The following is a 14864-nucleotide window of genomic DNA, read 5'->3' as shown; positions in this document are numbered from 1 at the left end:
ATACATTTTTTAATTTTTTATTTGAAATGTCATAAGTATTCAGACCCTTTACTCAGTACTTTGTTGAAACACCTTTGGCAGTGATTACAGCCTCGAGTCCCCTGTATTTGGGGAGTTTCTCCCATTCTTCTCTGTAAATCCTCAAGCAGTCAGGTTGGATGGGGAGCGTCGCTGCACTTCTATTTTCAGGTCTCCAGAGATGTTCGATCAGGTTCAAGTCCGGACTCAGGCTGGCCCACTCAAGGACATTGAGACTTGTCCCGAAGCCACTCCTGCGTTGTCCAGTCTAAGGTCCTGAGCACTCTGGAGCAGGTTTTAATCAAAGATGTCTCTGTACTTTTCCCCGTTCATCTTTCCCTCGATCCTGGCTAGTCACCCAGTCCCTGCCTCTGAAAAACATCCCCACAGAATGCTGCCTTCACCGTAGGGATGGTGCCAGGTTTCCTCCAGATGTAACGCTTGGCATTCAGGCCAGAGTTCAATCTTGGTTTCATCAGACCAGAGAATCATGTTTCTCATGGTCTGATTCCTTTAGGTGGCTTTTGGCAAACTCCAAGCGGGCTGTCATGTGCCTTTTACTGAGGAGTGGCTTGCATCTGGCCACTCTACCATAAAGGCCTGATTGGTGGAGTGCTGCAGAGATGGGAGAACCTTCCAGAAGGACAATCATCTCCACAGAAGAACTCTGGTGCTCTGTCATTGACCATCAGGTTCTTGGTCACATCCCTGACCAAGGCCCATCTCCCCCGATTGCTCAGTTTGGCCGGGTTGCCAGCTCTTTTTGTGGTTCCAAATTTCTTCCATTTAAGAATGATGGAGGCCACTGTGTTCTTGGGGACCTTCAATGCTGCAGACATTTTTTGGTACCCTTCCAGACCTGTGCCTCGACAAAATCCTGTCTGAGGTCTACGGACAATTCCTTTGCCCTAACGGCTTGGTTTTTGCTCTGACAAGCTGTCAAAGGTGGGACCTTAAGACAGGTGTAGAAACACCAAGGATAATCAATCGAAACAGGACAAACCTGATCCCAATTTCAAGTCCCATACCAACGGGTCAGAGTACTTATCTAAATAAGGCTTTGTTTATTTGTAATACTAACATTTTCTACAAATCTTTTTTCGCTTTGTCATTATGGGGTATTGGTATTCTGTGTAGATATTTTTATTTATTTAATCCATTTTAGAATAAGGCTGTAATGTCATCAAAATATGGAGAAAGGACAGGGGTCCAAATACTTTGAATGCACTGTATAAGATTACAAATGCAACATGAAGTGTCAGTTATATATCCTTTGTGGCTTAGAGAAGTTCTCTGACAGCCACTATATCTTTATCAAAGTTCTTGGGAAAATGGATGCATCTATCATGCTGGTATTGTTGCAAAGCTGCAGACTACATAATGAATTGTCCACAAGGAGGCACTAAGAGAAACCTGCTGAAGGAGCAGAGCTGTCAAATACTGTATAATTCCTACCACTCTAGAACAGTTGAAAATGTAAATGCAAACAGTCAACCAATCACGATGCCTCATAACAGCAATGGATCTGAACTTCTCTTAGCATCAAATAGGAGTGGAAATTTTATTTTCAAAATTGTTCATTACACAACTGTGGGAAGGAAAAGCAATTACAATTAAAAAAGAAACGTGTCATGTTTTACAATACACTGTCCAAAAAAAATCAGTCTGTACATCTAAGAAATGCAAAAATAAACGTGCACAAGTCAAAATAACTGAACCAAGGGTAAACAAAACTAAAAACATTTAACTAGGAGTTGAATGAAACTTCAGAGTATTTCAAAAGCAGTTATATAACCATTTATAATATGGAATCATAAATTAAAATTTTCATTTTAAAAATCTAATCCTGCGTCAGATGGAACATTTTAATTGCTTTCTTTTAGTAGGGTCGGTCTCTGCGTTCCTGGCGATGGTCCCTATGAGAGGAAAAAACTATTTAGTGTCTAACAAACATGCATTAAGTAAGCAAATAATATTTGAGTATGATGAAAGCAGTCCAACATATCCCTTTACCTCATATCCATCTTGCCTGGGGGCCCCCCCATTCCTCCTCTCCCCATTCCCCTTCCTCTGTCCATCGGTGGTCCTCCCCTGCTACCCCCTCGGAATCCCCCTCGGTCCATTCCACCACGCCCTCTGAAGCCACCGCCACGGTCACCTCCCCATCCTCCACGGAAGCCGCCAGGACCACCGGGCCCTCCTGGTCCGCCACGGTCCATCCCTCTGCCCCCACGCATCCCCATGCCACCCCTGCCTCGCTCACCACCTGAACAAAACCACACAAGGCCCAGTTTAGCTTGCCACCACAGACTATTGTAGACATATTGTATGCTACACAGTGTAGATCGCTGTTGATATAATTTGGGCTGCTGGTAATGATAGTACCAGGAAATTTCAAACGTCCAAAGACAACTGAACTTCATATCATGGAGTACTTCACAGGGAGGGGAAAAATGACTACTAAACATAAGTGGCATTCCAAGTGAACACAGAACAAGCCCTCCATTGCCAAAGAGTTTCATTACAGTGAGCTGACTGCTGCACATAGATGATTTCATGTTTCCCCAGAGTTGACACGAATCAAGTACAACTGCTAAGCATGGACCCCGAAGTCAAGGTGATAAACCGGTTTGATTTGTCTGTTTACATTTCAAGCATTAAGATATATGAAATAGGAATCCTCCCATGTTGCTCAAATAACACTTAATGATTCCTGTCTAGAGTTATGAATCAGGCCCTGACAATAGTGCTGCTGTGCCGGTGAAAGCCGTACCTGAAGGGGGCCCAAAGCCCTCTGGTTTGGGAGCTTTGCACTGGTTACACTCCATCCTCCAGGAAAAGTTCTGGTTGCCACAGCCCCTGAGAGACAACCACTCAGTCAGTACACGTTATACACAAAAACTGTACATTAAAAAAAAGGGGAAAGGGAAAATACATTTTTCTTGAGGTACTTACTGGCTGGGACACTCCCAGTCTCCAGCTCTCTGCTGTATGTTGCCACCCGGGCCCCCTGGCCCACCTCTGCCCATGCCACGTGGTCCTCCTCGTGGGACAAAACCTCCACGCTCCCCTCCACGGCCCATCATGCCTAACACCACACACCAGAGGTCGTTTCAGTATTTCACTTAATGGTCATGGCAACGTGGGACAATACCTTGTTCAAAACTGAAAATTTAAGTCCCACAAAAGAAAGTTGGACATTTACCTCCAGGTCCTCCACGGCCCATCATGTCACCCCTCATGGGCATGCCCCCTCTCATCCCACCCATCATGGGCTTACGGCGAGCCATGGACACCTTCAGCCTCTTTCCCTGGTACTCTTTCCCTGTGGAGATCATGAACAGAAGGAAACAGGAATAAATAGAAAATGGAGAGAGGCTTGGGTTACTGGTCATTTCTTGTGTTCTACAGTACATTTATGCATTAATCTGGACAGTTCAAGGGTAACATCAGAGAATAGGCTGATGTAGGTTTAACAGGGCCAGTGAGACCAACCATCGAAGTACTCCACAGCTGCTTTGGCACAGAGGGGCTCCTCGTAGGACAGAGTGGCGTCTCCCTTAGGCTTCCCTGAATCATTGTCTGTGTAGATGTTGATGGCAGGCTTGCCCAACCTCCGGTTCATCTGAACATTAACAGAGGAATAAATCACTCAAGTCAAACTACCACACCATTGACAACTATCTGCAGTTGTATTTTTTTTATAGCATTTCTAAAACTGTTCAATCCTCCAATTAAAATAAAAACAATACAAGAGATTAGCAGTGGCCATTTATAAAAGCATTCTTTGGGAAAGACTAAAGGAATGCTGTGTTTCCCCTATTTATTAATGCCGTGGCAGCAACGGTTGTGAAAGGGGGAGGGCACAACTTGAATCTGTCCGGAATTGGCAGCCGAGAGCAAAATGTGCATTTTCTTAGACAATCTCCTGCAGTTCTATACATTTCTCCATGGAGCTGAGAATTCTGTAGTGTGAAAGATAATTTTCTACAATTCTACGCATTTTACTTAAATATTATTAAACATCCAACGGGGACCCCGGGCATGTACCTTGCATCAGTAATCGTAATCTACACTGTTTTTCCACCCCCCCCCCCCAAAAAACAAAAAAAGTGGTTTTAATTAATTAGGATCCATTTGCGACATCTAGTCTTACTGGGGTCTAAACACATAACGAAAAGACGTTAGAAGAATTTACATCCATTTAAAGACATTAACATGTAGTGTGTGTGTACATACACACAACAAGTATGGGAGAGAGGCATTGTGCTGTGAGGTGTTCCTCTATTTGTTTTTTGAAACCAGGTTCCCTGTTCACTTGTGTTATATGATAGTAGGGAGTTGCATGCACTCATGGCTCTATAATACTATACGTTTCATTGAATTTGTTCCGGACCTGGGGACTGTGAAAAGACCCCTGGTGACATGTCTGGTGGGGTAAGTGTGTGTGTGTAAGTTGACTATGCGAACAATTTTGAGTTTTAAAGAGACATTTTTGTGGCAACAATTTAGCAGTTGAGGTATACCGATGCTAGATGAATACAGGGGGACAAATGGAATGTATGAGACCTAATACAGGTTTAAATTGAAATTATTTCGTTTCAGAGCATATCCTCACCCTTATAGGTCCAGGGTGTTTGAAGAAAACAGCCATCTCCTCCAGAGTTGCACTTTCCGTGAGTCCTGTGATGTAGATGGTGCTGTTCTCAGAGTCATCCTGCTCCTCAGGGCGCCCTGAACAGACAGAACTACTGTTTAAAACAAGCCTGAACACACTGCCACTATACTGTCCTTCATGTCAGATTCATAGCATACGCCATTAGGCAAAGCCACTTCGAGATGAACACAACAAAGACGGTGGATGCAATACTGCCAAATCAGTAAGATAAACACTGAAAGTTTGATGGTCAGTTGGTGTCTACTTACCCATGTCACGCTCTGCCCCGTTGTTCATGGGTCCTGTTGTCCACCAGGCAAGGTAGAGAAAAGGGCAAAGAAAAGTCAGTTTGTGCCAATCAAGCCCACTGCTGAAGAGAATTTGAAGTGACAACCCAGACACACTCCTCCAAAAACACAGGTGTCAGACATTGGGGAAAATTGAAAATGGTACTGTGGTAAACCATGTTCCCCTCTTAAGTGGAAGACTCAGTAACCAGTATATTAGGAGTCCACCCCATTCACAAAAATGGTTTGCTCCTACAAGACAGTGAGTCACGTGGCCGTAGCTTGCTATATAAAGCAAAGAGGAATTCAGTTACTGCTCGGTTGAAGGTTAGAAATGTGCAAAACGAGTGACTTAAGAGACTGACCGTGTGGTATGATCATAGGTGTCAGGTGCACCGGCTCCGGTACCCCAGAAACGGCCGGCATATTGGGCTTTTCACGCACGAGTGTCTAGGGTTTACCAAAATTGGTATGACAACTAAACAAACATTGGCGGCAGTCACGTGAGCAAAAACAGCTCGTCGAAGAAGAATGGCAAGAATCATGCAAGCTGACAGGCATGCCACAAACAGGCAAATAACCCAGTACAACAGTGCTTTGCAGAACAGCATCTTGGAACACACAACTAGTGAGTCCTTGTCACGGCTGGGCTATAGCAGGAGACGACCACACATTGCCAGGTCTGACCAAACCCAGTTCCTGTTGAATCATGCTAATGGCAGTCAGGATTTTGTGTAAATCAACATGAGTCCATGGCCCCAGCCTGCCTGCCGTCAAGAGTACATGCTTGTGCCAGTTGTCGTGAATGTTTTCCTGGCACACATTAGGTCCCTTGATACTGAGCAACGTTTCCCTGGCCCGAAGAACACAGGCATTTCTGGAGGCAAAGGGGCGTACCTAATAAACTGGCAACTGAGTGTATATTAATAATGATGTAAAATAAAACCTCAGACCCTTCCGTATAAAAATGTGTGCCATAAGAAAAGTTCTTATGCCACCACAGTCCCAAAAAAATACCAGGAGTTTGCTCCATGAAATTGTAAATGCAAAACCATTTTTCTAAACCCGACACGTTTCTTAGCAGCAGGCATTTGTCATTAACTTGTCATTGTAAAATAAGTACCTTGCTTTTCAAGGTTTCCTTAAGCAGTGAGTGATAAACCAAAATGAGTTAAAAGTACCCCTTTCCAAACAGATGTCTCAGACATTTTAAACTGGATCCCCCTCTATTTCCATCCATCCTAATAAGCCACCTATAAAGATATTTGGCTACCCAAAAAACGCTGCACACACACACACACACACGTAATGTAAGGGCTTAGGTAAATGCTCAGAGCGTACATGCTCTAGTAGGTAAAGGTCTGGAGTGGACTAGCCAGTGTAATACTCGTTAACTTACCACCAGGCTTATTGAAGCCACCTCTGTCTCCGGCGACGCTATGGGGGAATAAATGGAGATATGAAGGCGATTTCCCTTTTATCAGCCACTTCCATGTCTGGAGCCTCGTGGCTCGTTTGGGGAGGTTGACGGACACAGTTCTGACTATCTCATTTAACAACCCCCCAACATGCCTATACAGTCTATGCAATCCAGTTAATTGGGAATTAAGATATTAACAGCAACTACGTGGCATGACTCCTTTACTAAATGGCTCCTTAATGATAGCATTCAATAGCAGATACTGGATAGTTTGGAGGTAGCCAAGGGGTGCTAAATCTGTTACGTTTGGGAAATATGGGACAGAATCCCAGGTATTTGTTACAAAGAAAAACGATTTCAGATGCATTCCATATGTAGAAAAGTAAAGGCTAAATGTCTAGCCTGGAGATAATACAATGCTTAGAAGATCACATATGCAACTGTAAATGTAATTTGATTATTCATTATGTCCACTTTACAGTTGAAGCAACCAGCTAAAAAAACATTTATTTAAGTGGTCAAATGCAATGGATCTGAAATATTACAAACAGGTGATAGCCACCTTGGGGAGGAAAAAAACAAAATAAATCCATGTACATTTTACAAAGATGATTTGAAGTTACACAATTCTAATACAGAATTTAATTTGACCAAGTTACAATGTTAAGCTGTAAAAGTAATAAGTTACATTTGTATAGTATAATTTGAGTTTCCCAGCACGCTTTAGACAGCACCATCCTCATCTCTTGGATTTAAGGCAGAACCCAAATCTCTGTTGTTTAACCCCTTTGTTGTTTAAGATGCTGGCTCTTTAGTGAGTACAGGCACTTTATAGAATAAAGCTGGGTTTACATGGCTCTCACTGTGTTACCTGTAGCGTAAATGTGACAAAGCATGTTAAAAAAGGTGTTCATTTGATTAAACAAAACATTTGTAATCCAAAACACATTTCAAAAACACACATAAGGGGGTGGTTTTCCAGACAGATTAAGCCTAGTCCAAAGGCTAAAAAACATTCTCAGCATTCTTTTCAGGAGACTAGGCTGAATCTGAGTCTGGGAAACCGGACCCAAAACATTTGGAACAAAAAACTATCCTGTATGAAAGTAAATGAATGAGTAACATATGGATGAGAAGCTACATTTCTAGACTACTTTAACCAATGTCAGCTGAGAGCTAGGGTTGTGATATATACTTTCAACTTTATAACAGGGCTAATTCAATAACATTATCTAATTGAGGTTAAAAAAATGTGACATGTAATTAATCAAATATTGTGCTGTTGGCAGAGCAGTATTATTCACTTTGATGATCCTTTTAGGGCACACACACAGCCATGTACTGAATAACCTATTACTGTAATATAAGCCTAGGGCAAAACACAATTGAACACGATAGGAGTCTGGTGTGACCGAGTGAACATGTGATCCGTTTTTTCTTATTACAGGAATATTACCTTGAGCCGCCTGATACTCAATGGAATCAACATCGACTCAAACTCTCGAGGTCCTATCATAATGCCGAGAAAGCTTTAACTAAACATGTAAGGCTACAGGTGGCAAGTACAGTACCAACAACCTATAATGGGGATAACTTTGGTTCTGCATGGATGTGCCCTGAAGAAATGTATTTTATCGGTTTTCCCAACAAACAAAAAACCTCAAATGTGCATTGACCTCAACTTAATATGCAAAAAAATGTATTAGAATGAGTAATCAATGCATCTTGCTTATTAAACAAAAAGTTATTTTAAAAAGACCTTCCTCACGCGTCATGAGCCAAAAATGGTCCCTTAAATGGCCAGAAATGTTGTCCAGAAATTACCTCATTGGACAGAAAGGGGCACACCTCCCAACACCAATGTGAAAAAATATTGCATTTTATTGCAAAGGTTTGCTAGCTTAAAGATAAGAACTTTGTGGTTTGAAGAAGCAAGTCATATATTAATGTGAAATAATACCTTTATATAAACAATAGTCAACACAAGCCAAAACCTAAAATTATCAGTTAATTTAACTAAACTTCCATAGTGCATACTCTCAAATGCTGTACCTTCTGGATCAGCTTTTTAAAAGGAAAACCAGAGGATGGAATAAATACCCATGAAAATGATACGTTCTTAAACCATCTTAAAATGTATTTAACATCAAAGCAATACTTTTAGAAGGTGAGGTGTGCCCACACCAGTGACCCTGTGAAGCGTTGTGAATAGATTTACCATAATAATCAATGCTATGGATGATATGCTGCGGTACAGCAACAAAGGATATCCGATTGAATAGTTTACGAGTCCAGCTCTCTGTTCACACGTCAGTCCCAACTCTTTGATTCATGAAAACAAATTCCCTTCTTACCTTTGGCCACTATGGCAGGGCTGAGAGTTAGTACTCATTTATGGAGGGTCCCTTCATCTAACGTTCTGTAGGCATTAGATCTTTAATTTTACACAAAAGTGAACAGTTTGACTTCCCCCACTAATAAATTTGTTGTCTGTCATCCTTTTATAGGGTTATATCTTGGGGGCCCACTTACGTTTTAGGGAAACTTCAGACTCAGCCCTGCTCTGCCTTGACGAAGCACTTGTAAGTGGATGGAGGTTAAGTTAAGCAATAAGGAGTCTCACTTACCCCATGCCTCCACGGCCCATGCCCCCACGGCCCCGGCCACCGTGCATCATGCCGCCCCTGTCATATCCATCCCTGGGAGGCCCACGGCTCTCCCCTGACCCTGGGAACCCAGCAGGCTCAGAGCCAGAGTAGCCAGAGCTGCCTCTGCCCTCCTGCCCATAGTTATCTACAGAATAGCATAACAACAAGGTTAGGGGAAAAGGAGGGAAAATCACATGACTATGACAAATAGCAGGTAGGCATGGGTGTTGAAATAGCAGGAGACTGATGCTCTTACTATAATGGCTTGACTGGTTGTAACCACTTTGAGGTCCGCTCTGTTGTCCATACTGGCTGGCTGCAGGCTGCCCATAGGAGCCCGAGGCCTGAGGGGGATAGCCCGCAGCAGGAGCCTGTTGCTGCGGTGGGGGCTGCTGCTGGTATCCACTCTGCTGCTGCCCATAGCCTCCCTGCTGGGCCTGGTAGCCACTCTGCGGTGCGGCATATCCCCCTGGCTGAGAGTAGCTGCTCTGGCTGTAGCCAGCGGGCTGGCTGCTGGCACTGTAACTAAAGTGATTAGGGACAGGCAGGGATTGAACAGGTCAAAGAGCGCTACATAACTATCTCTCCCGGGTGGCGCAGTGGTCTAAGGCAGTGCTAGCTGTGCCACAAAAGATTCTGGGTTCGAGCTCAGGCTCTGTCGCAGCCGGCCGCAACCGGGAGGCCCATGGGGCGACGCACAATTGGCCTAGCGTCGTCTAGGTTAGGGAGGTTAGGCACGTATATCCTTGTCTCATCGCGCACTAGCGACTCCTGTGGCGGGACGGACGCAGTGCACGCTGACCAGGTCGCCAGGTGTACGGTGTTTCCTCCGACACATTGGTGCGGCTGGCTTCAGGGTTGGATGTCCGTTGTGTCAAGAAGCAGTGCGGCTAGGTTGGGTTGTGTTTCAGAGGACGCATGGCTCTTGACCTATGCCTCTCCCGAGTCTGTACTGGAGTTGCAGCGATGAGACAAGACTGTAACTACTACCAATTGGATACCACAAAATTGGGGAGAAAAAAAACGCTCTATACAGTAGATGGTTCTTAAAAGTTGCCAGCTGCAACTTGTCTTCTAATGTGAACAATCATTAACAAAATATTGTGTAACTAACTGCACAACGACCTCCATTACACCCAGATGGATTTACTACAAAGCAGAATCAATTAGTTCAGCAACCAGAAATAACTACTGATTTTATGATTAATTAAAATAGCTAAACTTAGATGTCTATTAGTTTATTCAATTGTTCAATCAATTAGAACATGTCCATTGCAAACAACTTTATATAAAATAAAAAAGGTATGAATATTTTGGCAAGTTAGACGGCCAACTCCTTGACCCTGCTTTGTAATATACCATTAGGTCTTAATGTAACACTAGTTAGCCTACCTCTGAGGTGCAGTGGAGGCAGGCTGCTGACTGTAGCCAGCGTAGGCAGACTGGGCTGCATAGCCTGGCTGGGATGCATAGGTTGGCTGAGAGGCAGCGGGGGCAGCAGCAGCAGCGCTCTCATATCCACTGGCTCCATAACCCGCGGCAGGCTGGGAGTAGGCATGGGCACTGGGCTGGGCAGCAGGGTACCCAGCTGTGGACAAAGAGGAGATGGTTTAACTAAAACGCTTTAGATGGATAATTCCAGGCACACACTGTTGGGATTTTAGACCAGAGGCTGAACTACCCAAATGAATGAAGCAATCTGTTGCTTATTTGGATCACTCTATACCCAGGATTTCAAAAACAAAAGTGCCCATGAGGAGAACTGATGAAGAATATTATGGCACAGAATACCATTATGTGATTAAGAGTATTAGAATAAGTGTTAGATAAATAATATTATGAAGGGACTATCGTCTTGTATCACTAACATGTCTGTTACAATTGTGATTCAGGATGAGTATATACAATGTCAAAGAATTCTAGCATGTCCAGGGTTCATCTAGTCTACTAACAATACTATAGTCTACTACATATGATTCTAAATACAGTACATTATATGGATCACTCCATCAAGGCATTGAAATGGATGGAGATGCATGAAAGGGAATCTGTGTCAAACCTGTTTTACTCCCTGCTGGAACGTGATAGCAATAGAGGAGAAAATGTTCACATTACATGAGGTCAATAGTTAGTCATTTGATGGACAATTCTCACTCCCACCCCCCCACCAAAATACAGTTGACCAAACATTTGGGTCTCTCTGGAACTGACCTGATGCTGGTTGCCCATAGGAGGAACCATACTGCTGCTGTGTATAGCCACCAGCAGAGGGTGCTGCCTGAGGGTAACCGGTCTCAGCTGCAGCTGGTTGGGCATAGGACCCATATGCTTGCTGGCTATAACCCTGTTGAAATACAAAAAGCCAGAAGCTATTAGTCTATAGAAGAATAAGTCTGCTTTCCCAAGGTACAAGCTTTCCTGTGCTTTAGTTCAAGCTGTATGCAAACATGTCATGAGATCTGGGCATAATGTGGGTCACTGACCATTATTCCATTTTGAATAATTTATAAATTACTTCTAATAAAACTCACCTGGGCAGATTGTCCATATGCCTGTGAGGGCTGAGCAGCATAGGATCCATACCTGCAGGGACACAAGAGCATTCAAGCATACAGTACCCATCTCTGATGTTGGCGTCTTAGTAAATCATAATGAATTTACCTAATTACACAAAACACCCATCCCACTGCATTGATTTGAATAGTCTGGTAGCACAATACCCATGTACAAAGACTTACCCCTGCTGGGCACTGGCCTGGTTGTAGGAACTGTAATCTTTAAAAGAAAAGAAAATACATTTACTAGCCTAGGCTTAACTTTCAGCAACAGTCCTAGTATCAAATTCCGTTTGGGACTCGTGAGATGGAACTGCTCGACAATAATACCGTGTAAACATTTTGCATTGCCAACAACGGCACACAATGTAAAGTATTTCAAGTTCAACAGACCTTGACAATAGACAAAGCACAACTGCAATTCCCTCTAAGCAAGGTCCGACTAGAGGCCGTTTTCCGGCGTTGTGTAGTGGAGGACATCCCGCCTTTGCTTGCATAACTACCGTAGCTAACGTTTTTTTTTTTTTTTTTAACTAGCCACACGTTTCAATTTGCAGACAAAGAAACGACGTGCGGCTAGATTAGCAAGGCCGCATGACCAACGGAATTGCATACGCAAAGGCACGAATTAACAAAGCAGATAAACGTGTGTGGTGAATTTGTACCCTTCGCCCGGCATCGTGGCTAGTTAGGACCCACTGCCCATGATTCTAGCTAAGCTAGCTACAGTAGTAAACTGGTCAATTCACCAAACTGGTCAATTCGGCTGGCTAACTACCAACGTTAGCTAGCTTAATAGCTAGCTACCGACTACTGTACAGATTTAAACGTTCGCATTAGATTTGAATGTTGGATAATAAAATGTATGTAACTATGCAGAATTACATATAACTTTATTTTGATATGCAACAATAAGTAATGTATTCGTGCAAAATCAGATAATAAAAGATCGTTAACGAAACCCACCAGGAGCTGACGCCATCTTCGTTTCTTCGTTTAGTCAGAGAATGGCGCATGCGCGTAAAAGTAGACGAGCCTCTGGCAAAGATGTTCGGTAAGCGCTATCCTGGATACTAGGGATGTCCATACCCTAAACCCTAACCTTAACAATAACCGTTACCTAGCCCTAACCTTAACCGTTACATTAAAAACGCACTATGTAGTAACCGCTCCGGCATTTCCTGGTTGATAAAATTCTATTAGTTCGCGCTCAACGTGATCAAGACAAAGGAGATAATCGTGGACTACATGAAAAGGGCTCCTGAGTGGCACAGCTGTCTAAGGCACTGCATCTCAGTGCAAGAGGGGTCAATGTCGTCCTTGGTTCGAATTTAGGCTGCATCACATATGGCCGTGATTGGGTGTCGTATAGGGCGATGCACAATGGCCGGGGTAGGCCTTCATTGTAAATAAGAATTTGTTCTTAATTGACTTGCCTAGTTTAAATAAAGGTCAAATTTAAATTAAAACTTAAAAAGATCGACTTTAAATAAGTAAAAGTTAAGTTAAGTAAAAAAAAATGGAAAATAAAAGTAACAAATAATTAAACAGCAGCAGTAAAATAACAATAGCAAGGCTATATAAATGGGGTACAGGTACAGAGTCAATGTCCGGGGGCACCGGTTAGTCAAGGTAATTGAGGTAACATGTAGGTAAAGTTAAAGTGACTATGCACAGATAATAAACAGAGAGTAGCAGCAGCATAAAAGAGGGGTCTGGGTAGCCCTTTGATTAGCTGTTCAGGAGTCTTATGGCTCGGGGTAGAAGCTGTAAGAAGCCTTTTGGACCTAAACTCTGGTACCACTTGCCGTGCGGTAGCAGAGGCAGCAGTCCATGACTAGGGTGACTGGAATCTTGGGTAATTTTTAGGGCCTTCCTCTGAAACCCCCTGGTATCGAGGTCTTTGATGGCAGGAAGCTTGGCCCCAGTGATGTACTGGGCCGTATGCACTACCCTCTGTAGTGCCTTCCGGTCGGAGGCCGAGCAGTTGCCATACCAGGCAGTGATGCAACCAGTCACAATGCTCCCAATGGTGCAGCTGTAGAACCTTTTCTTAATTGACTTGCCTAGTTTAAATAAAGGTCAAATTTAAATTAAAACTTAAAAAGATCGACTTTAAATAAGTAAAAGTTAAGTTAAGTAAAAAAAAATGGAAAATAAAAGTAACAAATAATTAAACAGCAGCAGTAAAATAACAATAGCAAGGCTATATAAATGGGGTACAGGTACAGAGTCAATGTCCGGGGGCACCGGTTAGTCAAGGTAATTGAGGTAACATGTAGGTAAAGTTAAAGTGACTATGCACAGATAATAAACAGAGAGTAGCAGCAGCATAAAAGAGGGGTCTGGGTAGCCCTTTGATTAGCTGTTCAGGAGTCTTATGGCTCGGGGTAGAAGCTGTAAGAAGCCTTTTGGACCTAAACTCTGGTACCACTTGCCGTGCGGTAGCAGAGGCAGCAGTCCATGACTAGGGTGACTGGAATCTTGGGTAATTTTTAGGGCCTTCCTCTGAAACCCCCTGGTATCGAGGTCTTTGATGGCAGGAAGCTTGGCCCCAGTGATGTACTGGGCCGTATGCACTACCCTCTGTAGTGCCTTCCGGTCGGAGGCCGAGCAGTTGCCATACCAGGCAGTGATGCAACCAGTCACAATGCTCCCAATGGTGCAGCTGTAGAACCTTTTCAGGATCTGAGGACCCATGCCAAATATTTTCAGTCTCCCGAGGGGGAATAGGCTTTGTCCTGCCCTCTTCACGACTGTCATAGGGTGTTTGGACGATGACAGTTTGATGGTGATGTGGACACCAAGGAACTTGAAGCTCTCAACCTGCTCCATTTCAGCCCTGTTGATGAGAATGGGGGCGTGCTTGGTCCTCCTTTTCCCGTAGTCCACAATTATCTCTTTTGTCTTGATCACGTTGAGCAAGGGGTTGTTGTCCTTGCACCACACGGCCAGGTCTTTGACCTCCTCCATATAGGCTGTCTCATCGTTGTTGGTGATCAGGCCTACCACTGTTGTATCATCGGCAAACTTGATGAGGGTGTTGGGGTGGTGCCTGGCCGTGCAGTCATGAATGAACAGAGAGTACAGGAGAGGACTGAGCATGCACCCCTGAGGGGCCCCCGTGTTGAGGATCAGCGTGGTGGATGTGTTGTTACCTACCCTTACCACCTGAAGGTGGCCCGTCAGGAAGTCCAGGATCCTGTTGCAGAGGGATGTGTTTAGTTCCAGGGTCCTTAACTGAGTGATGAGCTTTGAGGGCACTATGGTGTTGAACGT

The 14864-nt window shown here is 43.8% G+C and overlaps 1 protein-coding gene across 2 annotated transcripts; it reads right to left on the bottom strand.

Moving 5' to 3' along the window:
* Positions 1 to 1565: 1565 nt before the first annotated feature.
* Positions 1566 to 12616, bottom strand: LOC135514036 (RNA-binding protein EWS-like). 2 transcript variants are annotated; one of them, XM_064937177.1, is made up of 16 exons: positions 12552 to 12616; positions 11769 to 11805; positions 11562 to 11613; positions 11242 to 11374; positions 10423 to 10618; positions 9287 to 9555; positions 9010 to 9175; positions 6362 to 6399; positions 4945 to 4977; positions 4637 to 4752; positions 3514 to 3643; positions 3224 to 3343; positions 2974 to 3106; positions 2792 to 2877; positions 2032 to 2284; positions 1566 to 1934 (listed from the first exon to the last, which is right to left on the bottom strand). In XM_064937177.1, exons 1-16 carry the CDS (start codon positions 12565 to 12567, stop codon positions 1898 to 1900), a joined length of 1815 nt encoding a protein of 604 aa, XP_064793249.1. In that variant the 5' UTR covers positions 12568 to 12616; the 3' UTR covers positions 1566 to 1897. The 2 variants fall into 2 exon arrangements, with proteins under 2 accessions (XP_064793249.1, XP_064793250.1); XM_064937178.1 differs by having other exon boundaries at positions 9287 to 9549.
* Between the last annotated feature and the right edge of the window lie 2248 nt (positions 12617 to 14864).

This window comes from Oncorhynchus masou, chromosome 25, assembly GCF_036934945.1.
Source record: "Oncorhynchus masou masou isolate Uvic2021 chromosome 25, UVic_Omas_1.1, whole genome shotgun sequence".
In the NCBI taxonomy this organism is placed as follows: Eukaryota; Metazoa; Chordata; class Actinopteri; order Salmoniformes; family Salmonidae; genus Oncorhynchus; species Oncorhynchus masou.
This window is presented reverse-complemented; position numbering and strand designations above follow the sequence as displayed.